At 38.2% G+C, this 27,778-nt stretch overlaps 1 protein-coding gene across 1 annotated transcript; it reads left to right on the top strand.

Annotated features, from left to right (window-relative positions):
* Positions 1 to 45: 45 nt before the first annotated feature.
* On the top strand, positions 46 to 27,778 carry LOC110027311 (bifunctional bis(5'-adenosyl)-triphosphatase/adenylylsulfatase FHIT). The gene is made up of 4 exons (XM_020728677.1): positions 46 to 380; positions 3,084 to 3,230; positions 27,317 to 27,415; positions 27,507 to 27,778. The coding sequence occupies exons 1-4, from the start codon at positions 102 to 104 to the stop codon at positions 27,621 to 27,623; spliced, it is 642 nt and encodes a 213-aa protein (XP_020584336.1). The 5' UTR covers positions 46 to 101; the 3' UTR covers positions 27,624 to 27,778.

Raw genomic sequence — 27,778 nt, 5'->3', positions numbered from 1 at the left:
AAATGAGATGAATAAGACCGATATTTTTTTATTGAGCCAAATCAATGGTAATGGTAAGTTATTTGCCTCGCGGCACACCACAACAGTACTTTCCGTCCTGAATGAGTTTCCTTCGTTCCCTCTCGCTTCCCAAAGCAAGCGCTGTGATTGCCGCCGGCGAATTCTTCTGCAGGCCCTTCACCATCTCTCACCGCCTGAACATTTCTAATCTCGTTGTCACTCCCCGGAAGCCTTCTCCCTTTGCGCGCATCTTCCACTGGATGGCTCAAATGGAGACCGAGCAATTCACATTTGGGCCGTACAAGATAAACCCTAGCGAGGTCTTCTACTCTACGAAACTGTCATACGCGCTGGTCAATCTAAGGCCTCTGCTACCTGGTATACCTGTGTTTCATCCTATATTTTTTCACTGTGGATAATTTTATTTCTAACATTGCTCCTGCTTTGAAGATTTGAATTGGCATGGGAAATATGTAAAAGTCTGTGCCTTTATAGGACCTTCTTTATCTGATCGCAGAAGTGCTATTCTTCAATTTTGCTGGTCATTTGACATAATTTCAGCTTTTGTAATCAAAATCTACTAGAGTGATATTGGTACATAAAAAGTATGTAAATGCACTAAGATTTGAGTTGATCAGGATGTAGAAGGGGTACCTAAATGCTGATACGATGACATTGATGATCGGGCTGGGGAAAAGAACCGAGTAGAGCCCAGCAGTAACCTATTCAAAGTTGAGCACGTTTATTAAAAACCTCTTTAAGCTCGGCCTAAGCTTGGTTCGAGCTTCTGGGATACCGTTTAGGTTTGGTTCATTTAAATTTGTTATTATTCAAGTTAGATTTGAAGATTGTAAGGTCATTTTAATTGAAAATTTTAGTACTCAACATGAATTATTTGTTTTGAATTTTAAGAAGTGGAGTTAGAAGATAAAAAATACAATGAACATTGTCATATAATTGGATGAGGGAACTTAAAAGAGAAATAAAAATATTTTTGTGAGTGCACTTTAAGATTTCAAGATTTGGGATATTCATGAAGAAGCTAATTCTATGTGGGAGGATAAATTAAAATTAACAAACACTATTAAACAAGTGGTTGTAGATAAAACTACTAATTTAACCTTTTAACTTCTACATCAATATGCTTAACCATAAGAAAAAATGGTCATGACACTCATATCAAAATGTGGTTGTGTATAAATCTACTAATTTAACTTTATCTTCATCAACTAATGTTCAAATTGATAACTAGCTTAAGTTTGATTCATTTATTTTTCTTAACTTTATCCTTTACACCATTATTTATCGAGAAACTAGAGAAATAATTGATAGTTATTCCAAGTAAAATGCATGGAATGACTGCAAAGGAAGCTATTCCAATGTTGTAAAAGTGCTGGGAGTTCTCATGCCATTATGACTTACATTCGAAAGCGCTACGTGCCACTTTAAAAGCTTTCTCAAGAGGAACGGGATGTTAAACAAAATAGTCATATCAATCATCATATTAAACCGATGGCAAAAAAGCTTTTAATTTTCATGCTTCATTTTATTTCAAGTTCAAACCTTCAGTAAATATATATTTTTTAAACAAGTTAACTCCTAAACTTTGTGATATATCTAATCTAGGATAATCTAATCTTTGCTGTTATGCATTCCATCTTTGTGATAATTTATACCGTTTTTCCATCAATGGATTTGCAATGATGCTCCATCCTTTTCTCTATATCCTCATACTCATCCTCTTTATTTTTAATATTTAATACTAAAAACTTGAAACTTTCGGGTTAACATATTTTCTGGTGCTCATCCTTATTTCTCCAACTCTTGACTCTCTTTACTTATAACCTCACGTCCAATAATCATCATAAAAAATTAGCTCATCTTTTGAGTTTGTTGAACTTGCACTGTCCCTTTAATCATGGCAATATGCTTGTCTCATTGTTTGGTGCCTTAAGGTAAGGTGCTCACCTAACTAGCCTTTGTAATGTAGCTCGTCTGAGAGGTACCTGAGATGTTATGGCAGCCTTGTCTTGCATTCTTCGAAGCCCTATGTGAGCCCCTGGCTCAACTTCAGAATCATTACACTAATTAGATCTCAGAATTTAAGTTAAGGATGGGTCTCTTTGTTCTCCCTCTATTATAGGGCCCTATCAGTAGATTGCTCAATTATTCAATCCTGAAAGCTTGTATACATCTTTGTAAATACTTTTTTGTAGAATTTTCTTATGACAATTCGGTAAAAATAGTTTGTGGCTTTTCTCTGCTTCACTTTAATTCCAGATGTTCAGCGACAATATTATGCTCAGTCATATTTCCTGTAAGAGTGTCTCACCGAACTTAAGGATTTCTTATCCAATTTTTTGCCATTGTAATTTCTATTTTCTAGTGATAAATTCTTTATTATGCTAAGCGGTTTTATACATTATTCCGTCACTATAAGTTTGAGTACATTTTGTTAAGCAGGCTTCATGGATACTATTTGACCTTTCTATTATTGTTTTAATTTTAGCCTTTATAGAATATTAATGTTAAAAGTCTTACTTACTATTTCTCCTCTAATAGCGCTTTTTGGAACTTTTGCAGGTCATATCCTTTTCCAATGAAACTCTCTTCTTTGGAACTTAGTGATTAAATCAGCCCTTCACTTTACTTATAAACTCGCTTAGAAACACAAACACACATTCATGTATATATATATATATATATATATATGTTTAATATTTGGTTATAATTTGGTAAATTCTCTCAGAAAGGTAAATAAACCGTGCCCATTGCTCTAGTTTCCAGTGGTAAAGAGTTATATCTATGATAACCCATCCTTAGATTTTATGCAACCAGGAAGCATTGAAAATTTTCTTCTGGCTAGCTGGACAGCCTTGCTTGTGCCAAAAAGACGAAATTTTTACTTCTGCTATTTTATTTCCTTTAAGACTATTTTTATTACAAAATTTCCTTATCACAATCCCTAGCTGAGCTTATTGGAATGTGAATTTATTTATTTTTGCTTATGTTGATGTTGTCTGAGTTGTTTTAGAGCAAGCATAGGATTCATTTGTGCTCTATGCCAGCCTTAATAATGTTTACATGTACTTGTATGTCCAAGGCGTGGAGTTAAACGCTTTGCAGATCTCACCGCTGACGAAACAGCTGATCTATGGCTTGTTGCAAAGGAAGTGGGAGGTAAATTGGAGCGCCATCATAAAGCATCCTCTTTGACATTTGCAATTCAGGTATTTAACCATTCTGTTTGTAACAGTTTAATGTTAACATTTCAACTCCTTGTAACCGTAAGGTAAATATTGTTTTTATTTACCTTCTCTTTTTATTTAAGAAAATAGTCAAAATAGCTCCTAACTTTTTGCAGGGGGTTATTTTAGTCCTAGAGTCTACAAAAGTATCAATTTAGTCTTTAAACTATTTTAATATGAGTTAAAATAGTCGTTACTGTTGGCATCAATTTTTGATGTCGCATGTGTGAGATGTCCACTTGAGCATGTTAGGGCCGCACTCTGTGCAAATGAGTTACCTGTAACTCGAGACATCCGTTCGAGACCCATCGGCACGTTTTGAGGGGCACGTAGCCGGGGTCGTTTTGTTGGGCTTTGGCATTCGCTTGAGCGAAGGCTGGTCGGCGCTTTGTTCATTAGACGACCCCGATCGATTCAACGAATGGTATTCGTCGCACTGCTCCCGAAACTGACTCAATTTGACCCGGATGTCAGTGAAATCATCGAGATGACCCCGAACGACAAAACGGAGCGCGTGAGCGTGTCCGAAATGTCGATTTCACTTGGAAAGGACATTCATTTCGTTATGGTTTTGCGGGCAAACTAAAATGCATGGAATTATCGTGTTTTGGCTCAACTGATAAAAAGTGGCCTGAACGACCTCGATCGACGAAACAGACCGCACCGATGCGTCTGAAACGTCGACTTTAGTCAAGAATGACGCCCACTTCGCTTTGAGGGCATATCGGGGTTAAAATACGGGAGATATATTATAATTATTATATTATAATTCTATAATATATTTAAAAAAAATCATTTTCTTCCCCCACATGGCAGCTCACCCTCTCTCTCCCCCTATTTTTTCACTTTCTTCTCACCCACGCAAAAAAAAAAAGAGCTGATCCCATGCAATTTAAGGAAAAAAAAGGATAGTAAAAAAACAAAAGTATTATCCTATCTCTATCCTATTTACAGAAAGAACACTCCTCTCTCCCCAAGGATTGCATCTTATCGTAGGCCTCCCCCTTCTTGCTCCTATGCGCGATAAAAAGAGACCTCTAGCTCCTACACGGGCGGAAAAAAAAACTCCCGCTCCGCTCCTCCTTGCCGACTCGCAAAAAGAAACCCCCGCTCCTCCCTGCCCGATTCGCGAACTCTCGAACTGATGCCTCTTCACCGACGACAGCACTGACGCCGTAGCCGCCGACCAACACCGCTCCTCCTGCCGCCGGCCAGCCCTTCTATTTTTCATTTTTTTTTGTTCTTTTCTGCTTCGTTTCTGGTCGGCCAAGTTTATCCCGTCGCAGGTTCTCCTCGCCGGCGTCATTTCCGCTCGCTGAAACTCCTCCCTAGTCGAATGGCACCTCCAGCCGAGCTTCCTCGCTAGAACCGCCGACCACCACTGCCGCTTACTTCCTTTTTTCTTTTAGCCGGTCAACCTTGCCAGATCTCCTTCATTCCACCAGATTTTGCCTCGTCGGCGTCATGTTTTTGCTGGAGTAAAATAGTGGGGAAAAACTTCAATTTTTTTGGGCTTTCCCTCAATAATTTCCTTCACTCTTGGCGCTCACCACCGACAAGCTAACATCCGTCATCTCTCCGCCTAATTTTTCCGGCGACCACACACCTCGCCGGTCCACCACGAAGTTGCTGGGCAGCAAGCATCAACGTCATTCGGGAGGATACGAGACACTTTTACCTCACGTGCAAGCTCCCGACGGACTTTTTTAGGCTTCGTGCAAACCACGCAACGGTATAACCCTTCTTCCCTTTCGCATTTTACTTCCTAGTCGGCCTTAGGTTGTAGGTTTGATCGCGCACACTGGGTGTGTGCGCCGGCGTAAGTCGGCGTGGCGATGCGCGTATGTGATGGATCGATTGTTTTCCTAGAGGTGATCTATCAGATAGGATTCCCTCACGCAACTAATTTTCCTACGATAGCCAAGTGAATCCTATTTGACTGTGAGCCATAACACAAAAATCCTAGAGGTTGGAGCTCCCTTCGCTTCCCTTTGTTTTGGTTGTCCCGATCTTTTAGAAAGATCGAAAAGTAGATCTTTGCAAAATGAGAAAATGCGAGTCATTAGCTCATTTTGCAAAGCTCGGAGGCGTCGTGAAATCGGGAAGAGCATTGTCGCTAGCCGATTTCATGAGGAGAACTTTCCCCTTTGGAGATCTAGGGAGAAGTTCCCCACTTGTCTCGCCAAAGAAAAGACGACAATCGTCATCTTTTTATGTATTGACCCTAGGTTCCCCGGTAAGGTCGTTAGCAGGGGAGTGACTCCCTATATGTTTGCATATTGCATTTTGTATGTCACATAGCATGTCACTTCACCTCGTCCGGTCGCCCCGACCCGGAGAGTATTTCACTTCGCTCCGTCTAGTCGTTCCGGCCCGGTGAGTATTTCACTTCGCTTCGTCCGGTCGTCCCGAATCGACGAGCATTTCAATTCGCTCCGTTTAGCCGCCTCGACCCGGCGAGCACTTCACTTCGCTTCGACCGGCCGCCCCGACCCGGTAAGTATTTCACTTCGCTTCGACTGACCGCCCCGACCCGATAAGTATTTCACTTCGCTTCGTCCGAACCCCCCGGTCCGGCGAGCATTTCACTTCATTTCGCTCGGCCACCTCGGCCCAACGAGCGCTTCACTTCGCTCTGAATGGCCGCCCTGACTCGATGAGCACTTCACTTCACTTCATCCGGCCGCCCCGCCCTGGCCCGGTGAGTACTTCACTTCACTTCGTCCGGTCGCCCCAGCCCAACGAGCACTTCACTTCGCTTCGTCCGGCCGCCTCGACCCAACGAGCACTTCACTTCGCTCCAACCGGCCGCCCCGTTCCAGTGAGTATTTCACTTCACTTCGTCCGGCCCAGCGAGACATGGTGGCAAGAATTTGACTAACCCCCATCGATTTTTACCTTATTTGAGGGCAGACGGTGATTGCCCTACTTCGGCGAATACCTTGTGGGTTAGGCAAATTCTTGCCACCATTTCTCTTGATATCTCGACGCTGCACATTCGACGGTGAGGGGTTTACTTGTCTTTGCTTTGAAGAGTGTATAGTGTCTCTTTTTGATTAATAAGCAAGGCTACAATAGATGCTTTATATTCCAATTGGGAACACCCCTAAAAGTCTCTCGTTGATAACATGTTTTATCGAATAGACCACTTTGTCAGTCTCGATTGATCTATGTTTAGCGGGATACGCATGTCCCAAACTTTTTGAGAGTGCCTCATTCGATTTGAGTCAGTTTGACTTTTGGCTAAGCTCTTGATGAGAGTATTTCATTGCTAAGACCATTATACATGTCTAAGCATTTGATTTAGTCAGTTACTGTGAACCTGAGTAGGATTTGGTACCTCACCTATCAAGAGCCTTATTGACCTTTTAGTCTGTTCTTGGTGATAGAGCATCACTGTGAGATTGATCCTCTCCCATATCCATCCTGATGTATATGTTTTGTTTGACTTGGTTGATTTTTATCACATTATCGATAGTCATGTTGAACTGATCAGAGCATTCTGCCCCTATAAGTCAGTCCATGGCTCGTCGAGATACCTCGATATCCGACGTTACTGATTTGACCCTACTTATGTGACCGAGATATTTTCGCGTCTCTTGATACTCCGACTCCAATTTTTGGAGGTTGTTGAGATGGTTCCAAAAGGAATCACGCCCCTCAGTCGAACTTATCTTAGGTTTGCCTTTGATGATTTTTTAGGTTGAATCTAAGATAGATCCCGAGGATAAACTTGGACCAAACCATGTATGCACATTCTTTGGATTTGCAAATCCTCATAGTTTGGTGGATTCAAACTAAGTCATGATGTCCGAATCCCTTTCTTTAATGAACTTTCATCTAAGTCCTGAGAATATCTCAGAATGACTATATGGATGTCATTGAGATGCTAGTAGTTTCATAGACTATTTAGATTTCTTACTTTTCCATTCAATTAGACCGATGAAAGCTTAATAAGTAATGAATCATGAAATTCTAAGAATCTTTATTTGGGTGAATTTTGAGTCAAAAAAATTACTTTATTACAAAGAAGCTCTACTAGATATAGTAATTCCCAGGAAAAAAATAAAAAAAAAGTGTAAAAGGCTTCAGAAAAATAAAAAATGTCCAACACTTCTGAGAATAAGCTTGAGGTGAGCGGGAAATCAAAAGTTTCGCTATAAATAACTTTTTGATTTCAAAATTCTTCTGATAGGGTCCTTTGAATATTAAGGTTCAGAGAATTGTTAATGATATTGGGATGACTGATAAATTATTAATGGATTTAAAGATATCTCCAAAATGAAAATATTTTTTTAACACCTGGATACGAATGACGATGCCTATTTAGGCTAAGGGTGAAAATAATTAAAGGAAAGGGGCTAGGGAAGAGTACTTAGGGAAAATCTCACCTGGACTTGAATTTTGCAAACATTATGTTTTGCATGGTATAACTGGTCATGAATATGAGATGTCTGCATGAGAGCTTCTCATACCAGTTCGATTTGGTATATCACGGCAGATCCCTCCTGATAACGGCTTATGCCGGGGATAATATATATATATATATATATATATATAGATCCCAACAAAAAATATATGAATGGCATGAAAGACTCTTAGTAGTTCCGTGGGCATGTTGTACAACATAGCATACACCCACATTTTTCTACGCTTTATGCATTGACCCTCTGGGTCCGACAGTCCTTCCTTAGAAGTTGACTTGCCTTTGTGTGTGGGATTCTGCCCACCACCTTTCATGCTTAATGCATCGGCCCTCGAGTCATGACAAGTTTCCTTTAGAAGCTGACATGTCTTTGTTGTGGGATTTCACCCACTACCTCATTACACTTTATGCATCGACTTTCAGGTCGTGACGACCCTTCCTTCGTGGGTGGTAACTCACTTGTGTTACGCCTTGTGCGTCGGCCCTCTGGGTTCGACAGTCATTCATTCGGAAGTTGACTTGTCTTTTAGTGTGGAATTCTGCTCATAACCTCTTACGCTTTATGCGTTGACCATCGGGTCCCGGTAGTCTTTTCTTTGGAAGTTGATTAGCCTTCTTTGTGGGCATGTGGTATGACATATCGTACACCCATTTTTTTCTGTGCTTCATTACACGTAAGAGAGGTCTTCAACATCTCTTAAAACTGATTTCTTAATTGCCAAACAGAAAAAGTGGAAGCCTTACAGATGACTTATACCTGGCGCAACCAATAATCAATGTAAGAGGAGTAAAGTACTTCTCTTATCTTTTCTCTTCAGTTCCTCGCTTCGAGCGGGCTTGAATGATCGTGTCCCACCCATCATAAATGAGCGTGGTAGATACTTTTGTCTCACTCGTCATAAATGAGAGTGGAAGATACCCTCTTTTTAGAGAATTTAAGCTTAGAATCTGAGCTTAGTTTCATGACTAAGCATTCCCTGGTTAGCATATCTTGCCTAGCTAACCTTTTGCAATATCTCGATTGACGGAAGTCAATTTCGATTGATATTTGCCTTATGCGAGAAAGTCATGCCCTTTCCTAGCATTCTGGTTCTGTTACCCATCCTACATAGGGTTCGAACTGAGCTCATTTCTACGGATATGCTCGTCCCGCTCACTTAAGATGAGTGTGGTGTATTCTCTCTTATGTGATATTTTTTGGGTTGTGCCTTATAACTAAACATCATTTGGTTGGTACACTCTATTTTGTCCAACCCTTCTCAGGTGTCTTGACTGACCGATGTCAAGTTCGATTGATTCCTCTTTTGTGCAGGAAAGCTATGCTCCATTCCTCGCCACCTCTATTCGGTTAAGCACCCCATGTGGGTCCTAATTAGAGGTTCTCACTTACTTCAAATGAGTGTGGTGTTTTCTCCTTTGAGGGATGTTCTTGGGTCAGCCTGAGAGCAATATACCTTTGTGGTTGAAAACTTATGTTTTGACCAACCATTCTTGGATACTGCAGCAATTCCTCAGCGGAATTCATTCTACCAAATCTCCGATAGCATTATCACATATAGGGTTGGTATGTTTTAATCGTCCACCCTCTTTGATATTCATGACTTGGTCAATTTTCATTGTCTTGTCAAGACGACATGTCGTATCGGTTCTAGACTTTGTCTATTATCTGTCTGATCCATGTCCTTCATCAGAGCCATTTTTGATGCCTGAAGTTTGCCCTGACATTTTCCCGACGAGAATTGCCTTAACCAGTTCTTGCAGGAAACATCCGTCGAGCTCTCCCCAACGATAGCTACTTCGTTAGTTCTGAGGGACATTTTAGCAAGAATTACTTCGCTAGTGCTTGCTTAAAGCACCCTACATTTGGATTTGTAAGTCCACCTAGATGATAATTTCGATCGGTTTGTCCGCCCCATCGAATGACATGTTGTATCAGTCGCTCAGCTGGTCCATGTCCAAACCGGGATATTTAATGTCTCCCCAGCAAAACTATTTTGCTAAGTGATGAGAGAATCCCCAACGAGAATTTCCTCGCTAGCTCACTTGAAGGACCCTTTGGGGCTAAATCGTGCTTGGTCACGTAACCCCATTGATATACTCGATTGATCTGCTTGGTTTTGTCCGCCATGTCGAGTACCATGTTACCTTCTGCATTATTTTATATTCTCGATCAGGATACATACCTCCTGCCTTATTTGATGTACAGTCAGGATACATACCTCCTAGACTATTTCGATCGGGATACATACCTCCCTGATCATTTGATATTCCGATCAATGGAACTATTACCTTTACTTGATCGACACTTGATGATAAGACCTCGTTTTGAGGCACGTCGGGTTTTGTAACCATTTTGGCTTTGCAACCTCTCGAACCATATGCTCGCTTCGGTCGGTTCTTTTATGAGAGCGTCTTCGGCTTCACATAGTCATATGTTCGATGTCACTCGAGCTCGATGATACACCAAAAATATATGCTTTTTTAGACCCATATTTTATACTCATTTTTTTGTGATATTGCACATATTTCACTTTAATGGAAGATATTTTTATATTTTTTTGCAGGTTGTTGATTTTTAAAACTTGAAACAAAAAAGAAGCAAAAAGAATGAAATTTAGAGTCAAAATGACGTTTTTAAAGAAATGCTCAGCGCCGAAAGTGCTAAGAGCAGCGCCGATGGCGCAAACCAAAATAACAAATGGTGAATTTTACTCAGTTCCGACGACGCCGTTTCACAGAGAACAACGAATTAAATTGCGGAACACTGGCGCCGACAGCGCTAGAATGGGCGCCAACGGCGCCAATGTTGGTTCAGCCCCTGTTTCTAGAATATTCAACAAATTTGGATGTTTTTTGAAGAGTTTTTTAAGGCATCTATCGGAGAATCGACTTTAGGCTTTATTTGGAGCCAAAATTAATCAGAAATGTGACTATTCCTAAAATCTCATCGTCCAAATTCAACATTCTACGCATCACACATTTTTACATTTTTCATTCCACAACCATTTAGAGTCCATTGTTCTTATAATTTATAGTTTTGTGGTGAGATTAAGTGTGATTTTTTTCTAAGAGTGTTGGAGAAGAAGAAAAGTGAGAGATTTCTTCTTCCTAAATTTCTTAGAGGAGGCTACAAGGGATTTGCTCTGAGAAAGAGTTTCAGATAAGTATTATTTGTTTATTAGTGTTGTATGAACTTTCTTTTATATATGAAATTTGTGTTTTGTTGTATTTTTCTCATGAAGTCTGAGTAGTTTACTTTATCTTTCTCCTTACTCTGAGATATGGTGAAATAAAGAGATAATATGAATGTGCTAATATTAAAATATAAAATAAATTGTGATGATTTTTCAACTTCGAGCTTAATTTACTTTTCGATCTGACCAATTGACTTGTTAAAATATGTTGTGAAACATATGATCCGGGAAATGGAGTATGAGTTCTACAATAGAGTGAAGATCATATTTGATTCCATGAATTAAAATTGCTTTCATGAAATTAAGTGCAAATAAATAGGGAAATATACTTTGTTGGGTGTAGAATTGGAGAATCTTTAAGGTGACGTATTAAAATCTCCAATTCGGTCTTAGTGTTAAAAACTAAAGCAAGAGTTAACCTTCAGGTGAAGGGAAGTAGAAGCTCTGGAGTGAGAGCTAGTATCCTCCTATAGCCTAGCCACAGATTTAGGGACTAAACCTGAGATTAGCCAATGATTTTCTATAACACTGTATCAGGGTAGAAAATTAATACTGTTCTTTTTTGACACACTGCATATTTGAATCATTCATCTTATCTCATTTTACCAAAACCTCATTGCATTGGGAAATATGTTTTTTCACATAGTTTAATAGTTTAGTAGTTATTGTCTAAACTTTGTATTTCAGTTTTGTTATTAGTTAAATAATTTAATTTTGATAATATCTTAACATTTGAAATTAGTGACAGTAATTTCGTTTTGACATTCTGTGAATTTTCTAGTAAATTTATTATTTCAAATTTAAACATTACCTGTGGGATCGATATTTAGGGCTTAAATAGAAAGTCTTTTATTACTTGATAACGATACGTATATTTGCGTAGAATCGCAACATTATTTGCTTAAATTTCTTATAAATAAAATATTGCATCAAGCTTTTGGCACCGTTGCATAGCGGAGTTAACTTTCTAATTTTTACACAACTATATCTCGGGATCAAGTTTTAGGTGTCGTTGCCTGGAAGGTAACGGTAAATTAAATAGATTTGGTAAATTATGAAATTTAGAGATAATTATATAAAAAATTAAAAAAAAATTAAATTAAAAAAAATAAAAAATCCAAAAAGAAAATATATTTTTATTTAAGAGTATTTTTAAAAAAAAATTTCTTTGCTTATTATATTTGTTTATGCGAAATATTGGATATGAAGGTTTAGTACCTTACAATTCAGAATTAGAGCGTATTATTAGAAAAATTTGAAAACAACAAAAAGGAATGATGAATAACTTAAATAATCAAATAAACGAAAATCGAAATGTTGAAATTGATCAAGAATTTAGACCTTTATGAAATTATGTCAACGCTACGGTAGATGAACTTCACGAAAATCCTGATGTTGCTGCTAATTAATTTGAACTTAAACATGCTATTATCCAAATGGTACAAAATAATCAGTTTGATGGAACACCTACTGAAGATCCAAACTTACGTCTTGTTTGTTTTCTCAAAATTTGTGCTACTTTTAAATATGACGGAGTGTCTAATGATGTTGTTAGAATTAGACTTTTTTCTTTTTTATTAAGAGATAAAGCTAATGTTTTGTTAAATTCATTAGCACCTAGATCTATCAGAACTTTGGAGAACTATCACAAAAATTCTTTGCTAAATATTTTTTATCCTCGAAAACTGCTAAGCTTAAAAATGATATTACATCTTTTTGTCAGTTTGAAGGAGAATCAATATATGAAGCTTGGAAAACATTTAAAGATCTTTTTAAAAAATATTCACACCATGCTTTACCAGGTTGGTTAATAATTTAAATTTTTTATAATGGATTAGTAGGATCACTTAGATCAATTATAGATGCTGTTGTGGGTGGATGGGTGGATCACTAATGTCATGTCAAAACCTTTTGATGAAACATATTTTTTAATTGAAGAAATGACTACTAACAATTTTTAATAGCCCTCTGAAAGGGTAAATCTTAAGAGAGTAATTAGTATTCATGATTCTGATACAATGTCTATTTTAGCATCTCAAATTGATGTTATTTCGTAAAAGATTGATCAAATTGGAGTGAACTATTCTCAAGAATATGAGTGAACTATTCTCAAATACCCCCAGTATTAGAGGAAAATTAACTAGAGCAGATCATTAATGCTCAATCATCTTATGAAGCTTTAAATGCTATAAATAATCGAAAAAACAATCTCTATTCTAACTTTTATAATCCTAGATGGAAAAATCACCCTAATTTTTGTTGGAATAATTATAACAATTCGGTGAATCCCTTAGAAAATTTGAACAACCAAGGAAATCCTAGTTATCGACCTTATTATCATCCTAGATTTAACTTTAATCCTAACCCACAAGTTAAGGAAAAAAGTTGGCGATAGAAGACGTAATGTTAAACATGAGAAATCAAATACATAATCGAGGGGCTACTATCAGAAATATTGAAAATCAATTATGACATATTGTTACTGCACTTAATAACAGACCTTTTGGAATTCTTTCGAGTACGGTGGAAGTTAATCCAAAAGATCAAAATAAGGAGCAAATTAAAACTATTCAATTATGAAGTCAAAAAGAAGTTGAAAACATGATCCAAAGAGAAACTGAATTTGATGAAGAGAATGAAGAAATGGAAAGTGACGAAAACGAAAATGAGCAAACACAATGTCTTTTAGAAAAATCATTATCTCCGTTTCCTCAAAGACTGAAGCAGAAGAACAAAGATAAACAATTTACAAAATTTTTGGAAATATTTAAGAAATTAATGATAAATATTTATTTTATTGATGCTTTGAAACAAATGTCAAGTTATGTGAAATTTATGGATGATATACTAAACAAGAAAAAAAAGTTTACAGAAAAAGCTTCCTGAAAAATTAAAAGATCCTAGTAGTTTTACTATACCTTGTGCTATTGATGAAAATTTTTTTGGAAAAGCTTTATGTGATTTAGGAGCGAGTATCAATCTTATGCCTTTATCGATCTTTAAATGTTTAGATTTAGGAGATATTTCCCCTATTACTGTAATTCTTCAGTTAGCTGATCGATCAATAACTTATCCAAAATGAGTTATAGAAGATATATTAGTAAAAATTAATAAATTTATTTTCTCTGTAGACTTTATAGTATTAGATACGAAGGAAGATAAATAAATTCCTATTATTTTGGGGAGACCATTTCTTGCAACATGGAGAGCTGTGATAGATGTGCAAAAACGAGAAATAATAATGAGAGTTAATTATCAAGAAGTAACATTTAATATTGCAAAAGCTATGAAATATCCAGAAATAGAAAAAGATAATGAATGTTTTAGGATGAAAGTAACTGATTATCTGAGTAATGAGCAATTTAAGGAAGAGTTTGAAGACAAATTAAGACAATGAGAATTTTTTAAAAATAAGGTTAAAATAAAAGAAGATGATTTGGATTATATTCAGGGCAAATTTGATAATTCAGACTTGTTGGAAAATGATAATAAAAATCTTATTCCTTCAAGTATTAAACCACCTGAACTTGAACTGAAAATATTACCTGCTCATTTAAAATGTGCTTTTAGGAGAGTCATCTACATTATTTGTTATTGTATCTTCTGAATTAACTGAAATTCAAGGACAAAAATTAATAGAGATGTTGAAAAGATATAAAAAGGCTTTTGGATGAATTTTAACTGATATTAAAGGAATTAGCCATTCTATTTGTATGCACAGAATTCTATTAGATAAACAATACGAACCTAAAGTTGATCATCATAGGAGATTAAACCTAATAATGAAAGAAGTTGTTAAAAAAAAAAATTTTGAATTGGCTAGATGTTGAAATTATATATCCTATTTCAGACAGTGCTTGGGTAAGTCCAATGCATTGTGTTCCGAAGAAAGGAGTAGTGCGTTGAAGAAAATGAGAAAAATGAATTAATAACAATAAGACAAGTTGCTGATTGACGAATTTGCACCGTAAACTATCATTTTTACCCTTGAATCACCTTCAACCTCCGGTGTTTGCACCTAGGACTCGCATTTGCTTGGGTTTTAGGCAATTTTAAGGCAAAGGAACTTTGGATTTCATCTTCTCTAGGTAAGAGCTACAGTTTGAACTAAAAATTTTTGATTTTCACCTAGGATTTATCTCACATTGCCGAGATCCAAAAATTTTGGAATCTTTTTAAGAAATTTTGAGAAAATCCTTTAGTGAAGAACTCTTACTTAGTAGATTTAAGTTTAAAGTGTTTTACCTTATGATTTTCAGAATTTTTGGAATTTATTCGGATTTTTTTGAATTTTCTCTAGATTTCCGATGACACAAAGAATGAGCAAAGGAAAAAGAAAAGTAGATTATGATGAACAAAAATTTGTTAGCTTCAGGGCTAGTGCTCGATTCAATAGTCTACTTGAGCATAAAAAAGTAATTCTGGATCGTGTTTTAAAAATCCGGGTGGAGAAGTTGAGCGATTAATCAATGCTCGGCAGTGGAAAATTTTTTGTTATTTTACTGTTGATGCGATTATTGGTGTAGTGATGAAATTCTATGTCAACTTTACGGAGGCTTGTGATGATGTTGATTTTGTTCGTGGAAGAATGGTGGAGTTTTCTCCAAGAAGAATTAATGAGTTTTATTAGTTGGAAGATGTTTACAGTTGCCAGTATAAATCATTTTCTGCTACAAATGAGGCTTTAGATGAGGTTATTTCTTTTCTTACTGATGAAAGAGGGACCTGGAAAGTAAAAAGTAGAGTTAAGGTAAACTTTTCTCTTTCTATGCTTAATGTAGTATCTAAAGGTTTGACACTACTTTATTTCTGGAAGAATGATTATGACAAATCATCATAGTGAGGTGACCAAGGATATAACCATCCTGAATTTTTGTATTCAGCATGTGATGGAGATAAATGTAGGTTCTGTTATTTATATGAACACTAGATCTATTGCTTTGGGAGAGACCACTGGTGGTTTGACACAATTTGCACTTATTTTCACACTCTATGAACAGACAAGAGTTGATTTTAGACCTGAGGAAGAGAGGATTGAGCCTCTAAAACATTTTGTGTCTGCCAATATAAAAACATATGAATCTCATGTTGATTGGAGATCTGGAAGTAAGACCAGAGATATTCCTTCTACTTTAAGGACCCTTACTTCTAGTGACCCTACTAACCGAGAACTTTTAGACCAGATGATGGTCCAGCAGGGAGATATCTTAAGAATGGATCATAGATTGCAAAACATGGATGCCAGAAATGCTCACACGGATGATTTGATACGACAAAAGTTCGAATAGCTTATGATGAGTTGGTGAGATACATGAAGGGTGATCATTCAGTTCAGTTTCCTGCTCATCCTGTTTTGCTCCATATCAGCGGCAAAATTTGAATGTGGAAGAAGAAGAAGATGATGATGATTGATGATCTTTCTTTTAGTGCATGTTTGATTGTACTTTGTTATTGTGTTGTTTGTTTTTGTTATATTGTTGAGACTGTTTGTTACATTGTGAGATTCTGTTTTATTTTTATGTTATGAAACTGTAGTTTGTAAAACTATTTTCATTTCTGGAATTTAGTTCAGTTATCTTGTTAATTTTAGTATTCTGTTAAATGTATTGTAATTAACCTTTTCTCAGCAAATTTTATATGTATTATGTGCAATTTAATGTTTTAAGTCTTGTATCTTCTTATATTAGCACCTGCAGTATTTCAGAATTAAGTTTCAAAATCAGAACCTTCAACAGATATGTATTTTCTTTATGTATTTAATGTCTTCTTTCACCCTTTATTTTTTAGTTCTTCATGCTAAATCTTTTATAAATTTAAGTTTGGGTGGGGGGGGTTCTAAATATATAGTAAACTTAAGTAAAAATTTTCAATAATAAAGGTTAATTTTAGATATTAAGATATTTGGTATAAAAGAGAAATAAGACTATATTTTTTTATTTTACGTAAAAAAAATTGTATTTTTGAAATATTAAAAATCTTAAAGGTTCATGTAGAAGAAAAGAATTAAACTTTATGAAATCTTTAAACTAATATAAATTTGTTAAGTGAAAAAATGTGACAAGTTTTTTACTTTAATAAGAGAATAGTGAAGTTCAAAATCATTAAAATATATCCAAAAATAATAATGCTCACATAAAAAAAAGAAAAGAAAAGAAAAGAAAAGATGTAGAGAGAAGCTTGAAGAGATGCCTAATTAAAAATTGGTTTCACTTGAATTAATTTTAAAAATAAGGATTTGCTACATTTTCTAAACTGTTATTTGAGTATTAGTTTATTTACTAGTAAAGTTTAATAAATTTCTTTTTCGTATGAATACTTTAAGTGACTTTAATATGACAATTTGTAATTTTTCTTGAAAAGAATAGAGAATCAGAAATCTTAGACTTGATTACTAAATATTCTTATACCTTTAGTATTAACTGGAGTTGTTTTGAATTTTTCTTAAGTTATGCTATTGTATTTAGTAGACTAAGATATGGAAATCTAGGAGTTAAATTATTTACCATAAGTCATATTTTTATATAGTAGAGGAGTTACTTGAGGACAAGTAACATCAAAACAAAAAATATATGCATTTTTAGACTCATATTTTATACTTATTTTTGGTGATATTGCACTTTAATGATATATATTTTTATGTTTTCTTGCAGGTTCATTTTTAAGACTTGAAGCAAAAAAGGAAGCAAAAATGATGGAATTTAGAGTCAAAATGACGTTTTTGAAGAAATGCTCAGCGCCGACAGCTCCAAGAGCAGCGCCGACGGCGCAGACTAACAAAACAGATGGTGAATTTTACTCACTGTGTCGTTTGACAGAGAGCAGCGAATTAAATTGCGGAACACTGGCGCCGACAGCGCTAATGTCGGTTCAACCCCTGTTTTTAAAAGATTCGACGAATTTGGACATATGATCCGGGAAATAGAGTATGAGTTTTACAATAGAGTGAGGATCACATTTGATTCCATGAAGTAGAATTTCGTTCATAGAATTAAGTGCAAATAAATAGGAAAATATACTTTGTTGGGTGTAGAATTGAAGAATTTTTAGGGTGACATATTAAAATCCCCTATTCGGTCTTAGTATTAAAAATTAAAACAAAATTTAGCCTTCAGGTGAAGGGAAGTGGAAGCTCTGGAGTAGGAGCCAATATCATCTTAGCCTTGTCACGGATTTAACGACTAAACCTAGGATTAGCCAATGATTTTCTATAACACTCAATCAGCGTAGAGAATTAAAACTGCTCATATTTGACACAATACATATTTGAACCATTTATCTCATCTCATTTTACCAAAACTTCATTGTAGTGAGAAAGATGTTTTTTCACATAAGAAATCTTAATCACATAAACATAGTTTAATAGTTTAGTAGTTTAGTAGTTATTGTTTAAACTTTGTATTTTAATTTTGTTATTAGTTAAATAATTTAGTTATGATAATATCTCAACATTCGAAATTAGTGACAATAAATTTATCATTTTAAATTTTGTTTTGACCTTCTGTGAATTTCCTAGTAAATTTATTATTTCTAATTTAAACATTCCTGTGGGATCAATATTTGGGGTTTAAATAGAAGGTCATTTATTACTTGATAACAATACGTATATTTGCGTAGAATCCCAACATTATTTGCTTTTATTTGCTTAAATTTCCATTATTTGCTTAAATTTCTTATTAATAAAATATTGCATTAAGTTTTTGACACCGTTGCATAGCGAAGTCAACTTTATAATTTTTACACAACTATATTCTCGGGATCACTCGACTACTTGTAGTCGGTTCAATATGAGTGTGTTTTGTCTTCGGACACTTTTGGCCTTCTAGCCATGTTCCTCGAGCTATGTGACCTTAGGGTCGGCTCTGTTATGAGGATATTTTGTCTTTTTACACCTTTGGCTTCATATAGCTTTATACTTTGATGCTTCTCGAACCACATGCATTTTTGGGCCGGTTCATTTACGAGAGTATTCCGTCTTCAAACATTCCTTAGGTCATGCTTCTACGGCTTCTGAACCCACCCCTAGGTTATGCCTCTACGATCTCTGAACCTATTTTCGTGGTCATGCCTTTATGACCCCTGAACCACTATTTTGGGTCACGTCTCTACAGCCTTTGAACCTATTTTTGTGGTCATGCCTTTATAGCCTCTGAACCACTGTGTTTAGTCATGCCTTCACGGCCTCTAAACTATGCTTCTTGGTCGGCCATACTATATAATCACTGGTTTGATCGCCACCTCTGATCAGAATATGTTGTGCTTTATAGTCGTCTGATTGCAGTGCTGGGTGTTTTGTCTCAAGGAGATCAGTTAGACTCGCAATCGGGGTCTCTTTCAGGGGCAGGGGAATTCAGGGGAAACATAACAGGAGACTTGGTCACACGAGATGATTGAGCCTTCTCTCCTACCGTTTCGAATGAGGCCAGGTACGGGATTTTCATCGATAATGTGGTCAGACAGATCGATGTGTCGTTTCAAATAAGGTCAGGCAAACTTTCTCTCAGCCATACCATGTCCAGTTTATTTGGCCTTGGTGGGATCCATTGGGTTATGTCTCTGCAGCCTTTGAACTCATTCCTAGGTCGTGCATTTTCGGCCTCTGAACTTATGTTCGTGGTTATGCCTTTACTACCCCTGAACCACTATATTGGGTCATGCCTCTACGGCCTCTGAATCTATTTTCGTGGTCATGCCTCTATGGCCCGTAAACCACTATTTTGGGTCATGCCTATATGGTTTCTGAACTTATTTTCGTGGTCATGCCTTTATGGCCCCTGAACCACTGTGTTTGGTCATGCCTTCACGGTCTCTAAACCATCCTTCTCGGTCGTCCATACTATATAATCAGTGGTTCGATCGCCAACTCTGATAAGGATATGTTGTGTTTTATAGCCGCCTGATTAAAGTGCTGATTGTTTCATCTCAAGGAAATCAGTTAGACTCGCAATCGGGGTCTCTTTCTGAGGAAACCTAGTAGGAGACTTGGTCACACAAGATGATTGAGCCTTCTCCCCTACCGTTTCGAATGAGGTCAGGTACGGGGTTTCCATCGATTTTGTTGTTTCGAATGTGGTCAGACAGATCGATGTACCGTTTCGAATAAGGTCGGACAAACTTTCTCTCAGTCATACCATGTTCAGTTTATCTGGCCTGGTTGGGATCCATTGGGTCATGCCTCTGCTGCCCCTGAACTTATTTTCGTGGTTATGCTTTTACGACCCCTGAACATATTTTCGTGATTATGCTTTTACGGCCCCTGCCACTATATTGGGTCATGTTTCTACGGTCTCTGAACCAATTCCTAGGTTATGACTCTACGGCGTCTGAACCTATTTTCTGTGGTTATGCCTCTATGTTTTCTGAACCACCCTTCTAGGTTATGTCTTTACGGTTTTTGAGCCTATTTCTGTGGTTGGTCGGTTTCGGCTAGCTAGCCACACCCTCGACCATACTCTGTTCAGTTTACCTGGCCTGGTTGAGGTTCTTTTTTTGTCTCCTCTTAGGATGTCACCTCGACTACCTGGAAGGACTTTCTCTTAGGATGCTGCCAACAAGTGCACTGTGCCTGAGTGACGCAACACACTTGTTGGGGGTCTTGTGTTGGCATCGATTTTTAATGTCGCATGTGTGGGATGTCCACTTGAGCATGTCAGGGCCGCACTCTGTACAAATGAGTTACCTGTAACTCAAAACATCCGTTCGAGACCCACCGACAAGTATTGAGGGGCACGTAGCCGGGGTCGCTTTGCTAAGCTTTGACATTCGCTTGAGCGAAGGTCAGTCGACGTTCTGTTCATCGGACGACCCCGATCGAATCAACGAATGGTATTCGTCGCACTGCGCGCGAAACTGACTCAATTTAACCCAGACGTCAGTGGAATCATTGAGATAACCCCAAACAACAAAAAGGAGCGCGCAAACGTGTCCGAAATGTCAAATTTACCCGGGAAGGACGTTCATTTTGCTACGGTTTTGCGGGCAAACTAAAATGCATGAAATTATCATTTTTTGGCCCAATTGATAAAAAGTGGTCTATTTTTTGGCCCAATTGATAAAAGGTGGTCTGAACGACCCCGACCGATGAAACAGACTGCGTCGTTGCGTCCGAAACGTCAACTTTAGTCAAGAATGACTCCCACTTCGCTGCAAAGACATATCCGGGTTAAAATGCGGGAGAGAGATTATAATTATTATATTATAATACTATAATATATTTAAAAAAATCATTTTCTTCCCACGCATGGCAGCTCACCCTCTCTCTCCCCTTATTCTTTCCCTTTCTTCTCACCCACGCACAAAAAAAGAGAGATGATCCCATTCAGTTTAAGGAAAAAAAGGATAATAAAAAAAGCAAAAATATTATCCTATCTCTATCCTATTTACAGAAAGAACACGCCTCTCTCCCCAAGGATCGCATCTTATCGCAGGCCTCCCCCTTCCCGCTTCTATGAGCGACAAAAAGAGACCCCTGACTCCTATACAGGCGGAAAAAAAAACTCCCGCTCCGCTCCTCCCTGCCAAAGTCGCCGTCGCCGCCGACCAGCGCCGACGCCGTCGCCGCCGGCCAACCCTTCCATTTTCCATATTTTTTTTGTTTTTTTTTGCTTCGTTTCTGGTCAGCCAAGTTTGTCCCGTCGCAGGTTCTCCTCGTCGGCATCCTTTCCGCTCGCCGAAACTCCTCCCTAGCCGAGTAGCTCCTCCAGCCGAGCTTCCTCTCCGGAACCGCCGTCCACCACCGCCATCTACTTCCTTTTTTATTTTAGTCGGTCAACCTTGCCGAATCTCCTTCATCCCACAAGATTTTGCCTCGTCGGTGTTGTGTTTTTGTGGAGTAAAATAGTGGGGAAATGCTTTAATTTTTTTGGTTTTTCCCTCCACAATTTCCTTCACTCTTGGCGCTCACCACCGACAAGCTAACATCCGCCATCTCTCTGCCTCACTTTTCCGGCGATCATACATCTCGTCGACCCACCACGACATTGCTGGACAATAAGCATCGACGTGTTTTGGGAGGATACGAAGCACTTTTACCTCACGTGCAAGCTCCCGCCGGACTTCTTTAGGCTTCGTGCAAACCACGCGACAATATAATTCTTCTTCCACTTCACATTTTACTTCCTAGCTGGCCTTTCGTTGTATGTGTGATAGGCGTGTGGGTTCGATCGCCCACACGGGTGTGTGCGCCGCCGTAGCCGACGTAAGTCGGCGCGGCTGCGCGCTTATGTGACGTATCAATTGTTTTCCTAGAGGTGACCTGTAGGATAGGATCCCCTTGCGCAACTAATTTTTCTACGATAGTCGAGTGAATCTTATTTGACTGTTAGCCTTAGCACAAAAATCCTAGAGGTTGGAGCTCCCTTCGCTCCCCTTTGTTTTGGTTGTCTTGATGTTTTAGAAAGATCAAAAAATAGATCTTTGTAAAATGAGAAAACGTGAGTCATTAGCTCATTCTGCAAAGCTTGAAAACGTCGTGAAATCGGCAAGAGCGTTGCCGCTAGCCCGTTTCATGACGAGGTGGAAAACTTCCCCCTTTGGAGATCTAGGGAGAAGTTTCCCACTTGCCTCGCCAAAGCAAAGATGACAATCGCCATCTTTTTATGTATTGACCCTAAGTTCCCCGGCAACGTCGTTAGCACGGGAGTGGCTCCCTATTACATGTATATTTTTGCATGTTGCATTTTGTATGTCAAATAACACATCACTTCACCTCGTTCGGTCGCCCCAGCCCTGCGACAATTTCACTTCGCTCTGTCTAGCCATCCCGACCCAGTGAGTATTTCACTTCGCTTCGTTTGACCGGCCGCCCCGGCTCGACGAGAACTTCATTTCGCTTTGTCCGGCCGCCCCGACCCGGCGAGCACTTTACGCCCGGTGAGTATTTCACTTCGCTTCGTCCGACCGCCCCAACCTGGCGAGCACTTCACTTCGCTTTGACCGACCAGACGAGCATTTCACTTGGCTCCGACCGGCCGCCCCATCCTGGCAAGCACTTCACTTTGCTCCGACCGATCTCCCCGGGTAGGTGAGTATTTCACTTCACTTTGTCCGGCCGTTCTGGCCCGACGAGCACTTCACTTCGCTCCGACCGATCGCCCCGGTCCGATGAGTATTTCACTTCGCTTCGTCCGGCAGCCCCGACCTGGTGAACATTTTATTTCGCTACGACCGGTCGCCCCGGCCCGACGAGTACTTCACTTCGCTCCGTTTAGCCGCCCCGACCCGGCGAGCATTTCACTTTGCTCCATCCGGCCGCCCTGGCCTGACGGTCATCCCACTTCATTTCAATCGGTTTTCCTGAGCCAGTTGGCGTGACACTTCAGCTCGACCAGATTCCTTAACCCAGTCGACCAACTACCTGCACCATCATATTGTCTCGCATGTGTGTTTGTATTTTCGCATATTGTGGCGCATATGTATGAATATATTATTGCATCCCATATTGTATCTGTATGTCTGCATGATTATGATCATCTGCCTGAGTTGCATATTTTCTGGGGTCGCTGCTACCACGACTTGCCCATCTTTTTCGGGCCCTTGCCTTCAGGTCACCGCCCTATCGGCATACCTTCTAGGGCCACTGCCACTACAACATGTTCATCTTCCTGGGGCCTCTGCTGTCACGACATGCCTACTCTTTATAGGTCACTGCCCCTATCGGCATACCTTCTAGGACCACTACCACTATAACATTCCCATCTTTTTCGGGCCGCTGCTACTGTGGTATGCTCATCTTCATTTGAGTCTGCCTCATGACACACTCATCATTTGTGTGTTTTGATTAATCATCTGCATTTGCATGTTCGCATGGATAAAGAGTCAGACCCGTTAGGAGAGTGATTCCCGTATTGGTCGCGATGTCTTAACGAGCATTGCTTGCCGGGTCAATTTTGATGAACAATGCGAGTTAAGTCATCGGGACTGACATGAGTATGTCTGTGCTAAGAATCCAATAGATCTAATTGGTGTCATCTCCTTTCGTGACACCATTTATATTCTTTGGATCCTTAGAATGTGGCCAGTAAAGTGACCCCGTCAAAGTCATACCATGCCCAGACTTACCCCACACTTAGATACTAGGTTGATGCACTTGTCGTTAGATGATGCGCTAGGCTAGGGTTTAGGATTCTAGGTAATATTTTTTTGACACCTCTTGCTATTGTTGTGTGTTGTGCTGTCTTGTGCTAGCCATGTGTCATATTCTGACATTTTTTCGGTGTGTTTGCATGTTTCTTGTGTGTGATAGTATATTAGGACGATCTTCTGTAGGTGTCGTGCCTATTTATACACATTCACACAGATGTTATTAGGGGGAGCATGTAATGATTTCTAATCCTTTGCTTGCAAGTGCTCTTTAGCTCCCCTCAGTTATAAGACACGGCTTGTTATTTTTGCGATGCATAGCGTACCCGCTAACACTTGTTTTATGCAGGTCGAGTCTTTATTTTCTATTTCAAATGTATTTGATAGAGTCATAGGAGAGTCTGTATATAGGAGAGTCTGTATAGAGTCTGTATCGGAAATAAGGTACGGACATGAGTTTAGAGCAGGATGACGCATCAATCATGTGAGGACCAGAAGCAGCAGCTCATGTCCCGTAACTTAAGTCCGAATTTTATATTTTTGTATAGACTTAGGACCAGGCATGTATATGCGGAGTCCAGCTGCTTTTATTATTTTTACTGGATTATGTTGTCGGTTCAACGACATTTGACCTATTTATATATTCTTTTGGGGTGCTTTCTTTCTTTTTTTCTTCTCGTATGCCTTTGCATGTTGGAGCGTTTTATATTGTTTCTTTTTGTGTATCTGGACCTCACGAAAATGCAACCTAGGCTCACTAAGGACCCTAAATTTTTAATTCTTTCTATGTAAAAAAAAATCCTAATAATAAAAGATTGAGATAATCAAAATTTTAGGATTAAAAGATTCAAGATTTTTCAAAATCAGTCTTTACTTTTTCTGCATGACTTTCAGGCCGGTTTTAAAATGGTTTGCATGCATGGTCAAGACCCAATCATATTTAATAGAGCCTCCACGCTTAGGAATGTGATAGATAACTGCATCATACTTGCATGTCCCGAGGAGTAGTCCCCGTATTTCTCCAACCTGACTGACGCAACATACCTTCATATAGGTGGTTGTATAGTGCGCATAGGGTGTAGAAGGCTCCTGGACCCAGACGGGGTATAAGTCCTTTTGTTTGGAGTGTTTCCAGCTTTGTAGCTGAACCTCTATCTTTTTTTTACTGAGGCATCCTTGCTATTTCGACAGGTATATGTCCCACCTCTTGGAGCTCCAGCTTGTATTCATAGGATAGAGTTTTTTTCCTTTGACCTTACCGTGGTTCTCGTGGATGACATAATTCACAGATTGCTGACCGAGGATCTCAAGACGTGTTGGACCGACTACCTTCACGACTAGGTAGACTTAGGGTCCTAGTAGCTGTGAATGACGGAACCATGCTACCCCGACCCAGTTACCTCTACCTTAGAGGATCACTCTACCTTTCTTTTTGTTAAGCCCCTTTAAGCTCTGTAGCTTCTTGACTTCGTCGATATCATTTTGACGGCCTGATGCCGATGAACTGTCGCTCATTTGAGATACAATGATTTGTCCTCTGCCTTTATGGGTCGGACGTGCTTTGACGTGTTGGGATATCCCCGTTAAGATGATTTAGGTTATTCCGTGGGCCCCGTGTGCTGATTAGTCGCTACTTATTTTGGATGTGAGAAACTCACTCTTTGTCTGATGACTTAGCGTGGGCTTTGATGCATCGGGACTGTCCCCACACGAAATAACCTTTCTTTGGTTACCTATACCCTAGGTTTATGATAATATGAAGCGAAACTTCTTTTATCGAGAGTATTCTTGGGTCCCCAAGATGTAATTAACCAGTAGGAATACGTTCCTCTGGGAGTGCTCTTGAAACAAAAGCTCTTGAACCAAAAATAGGTATACACACCTGACTCTCTGGTTATGGGTAGTCTACGTAGATATTTCTTTCGCGGATATTGGTTTAAGGTGCTTCCACTTGATTTTGTTTGGACAAACATTCTTGACCTTTCATTGCGAAGTTTATCGCATGTAAACCTTCCACGTTTTACTTTTTCTCTTGTTTGTCATTTTTTGTATGTCCTTTTTTATTCGGTTCCTCTCCTCTTTGAATCATTAATATGATTCGGGAGGGAGATTTATTTGAATAAGAGAAGTATACGATGATCGACAAGCTGACGACTCCTAAAATAAAAAAGAGAAAAATGAACGGAAACAGTCATCCCAGTTTAAAAAGTATTGGGACTAATTTGGCACTTCTATAGACTTTGGGATTAAAATGGTTCCATGTAAATAGTTAGGGGACTATTTTTGACACTTCATTTTATTTTTTTCGAAAACTTCTTATAGTCTTCATGTTAACATGGCTATCAATATAGGACAAATACACGATATGGTTGGGGATTGGTGACATGAATAATCTTTGGAACGAAGCAATACGGTCCTGAGCTGCAATTTGCCTTTTATATGGCCAAGTCCTTATGAGCGGATCACCATTTTATGTTCAAGCTTAAATTGCTCGATGAATAAGATAATTATTTTGTGTTCTGTTACATTCTTATAATATTTATATACATTTGAGATGTTTTTCATTTTAAATATCCTTCCCTTCTAATTTCTCATTTTATCTTTTGAGAATGCTTTAAAATGTTATACTTGAGGTCATCTAATGCCATTTAACCCCTCCCCACTCACCCAAGAACAAACCAACTTATTTTATTTTTTTGATAATTTTGTTTTTAATAGTTCAATTAAAATTGTCACTTAGATGATGATTTTATTTTTGAATTGTCATGTCTTTTGATATATTAAAAGTTTAAGCTTGTTTTTGGGTTGCAGATTTATTAAATCTTTATATTTTTGGATTTTTTTTAGTTTTTTGCTTTTTTGAGACATCATCTCTGTTAAGGCATTAAGTGTAGTTGATGTTTGAAACCTTGCCGTTAAAGTCTTCCGTTTTCTAAGTTTTCACTTTATGGGAAATCCACAGATGTTTACGGGACATTGTATAGACATATTTTTGACACACACCATTCTAAATGAGTTATAGCTCAAACCAAGTTGTATTAAAGTCATTAGATACATTGTATATTACAAAACATAGGCATTTTGATGCAAATTTGAAAACCTGTGCTCATTAGGAAATCTTTTGTGTATTAGAGGCATGCGTTAGAGGCTTAGAGGCTTAGATTTGAAATTGTAACTTGTACTTGACGCATGCGTTAGAGGCTTAGATTTGAAATTTGAAGTTGCACTTCTCTACAGACGATATTTTAAATCATAAGGTTGTTTTGAAATTCGTTGTACTTGAATATATCTTGATAGATTTTGAGAAACCATTTTATCCATCAAATATTACAACAATGTGAAAAAAGTTCTTATTTTTCTATTACATTCAGGATGGACCTCAGGCCGGACAGACAGTTGCTCATGTGCACATCCACATTATCCCCAGGAAAAGCGGCGACTTTGAGAAAAATGATGAAATTTACGATGCTGTAAGAAGCCAATTTTCTTTCTTTTTTTTCCTACCACTTTTCTGTTTAATTTGCGTTCAAGTTCTTCAGCTTCTACACAATCACTGAACAGATTGATATGAAGGAGAAGCAGCTGAAGGAGTCGCTGGATCTGGACCTTGATAGGAAAGATAGAACATTTGAAGAAATGGCTCGCGAGGCTGAAGAATATCGATTCCTTTTCACATAATATGATTGGGCCATTTGCATGCAAAGCACACAATTCTTATGTGTTTTCACAACTCTCACCTGAACTTTTGTATTTACTCGCATAGCTTTTGAATCTTTAATATCACTTAAAAAATAGCACTATTATTGTTTTTTAATAGTCAAATACACATTTTA

The sequence above is a fragment of the Phalaenopsis equestris genome, unplaced genomic scaffold (assembly GCF_001263595.1).
Source record: "Phalaenopsis equestris unplaced genomic scaffold, ASM126359v1 Scaffold000422, whole genome shotgun sequence".
In the NCBI taxonomy this organism is placed as follows: Eukaryota; Viridiplantae; Streptophyta; class Magnoliopsida; order Asparagales; family Orchidaceae; genus Phalaenopsis; species Phalaenopsis equestris.
This window is presented reverse-complemented; position numbering and strand designations above follow the sequence as displayed.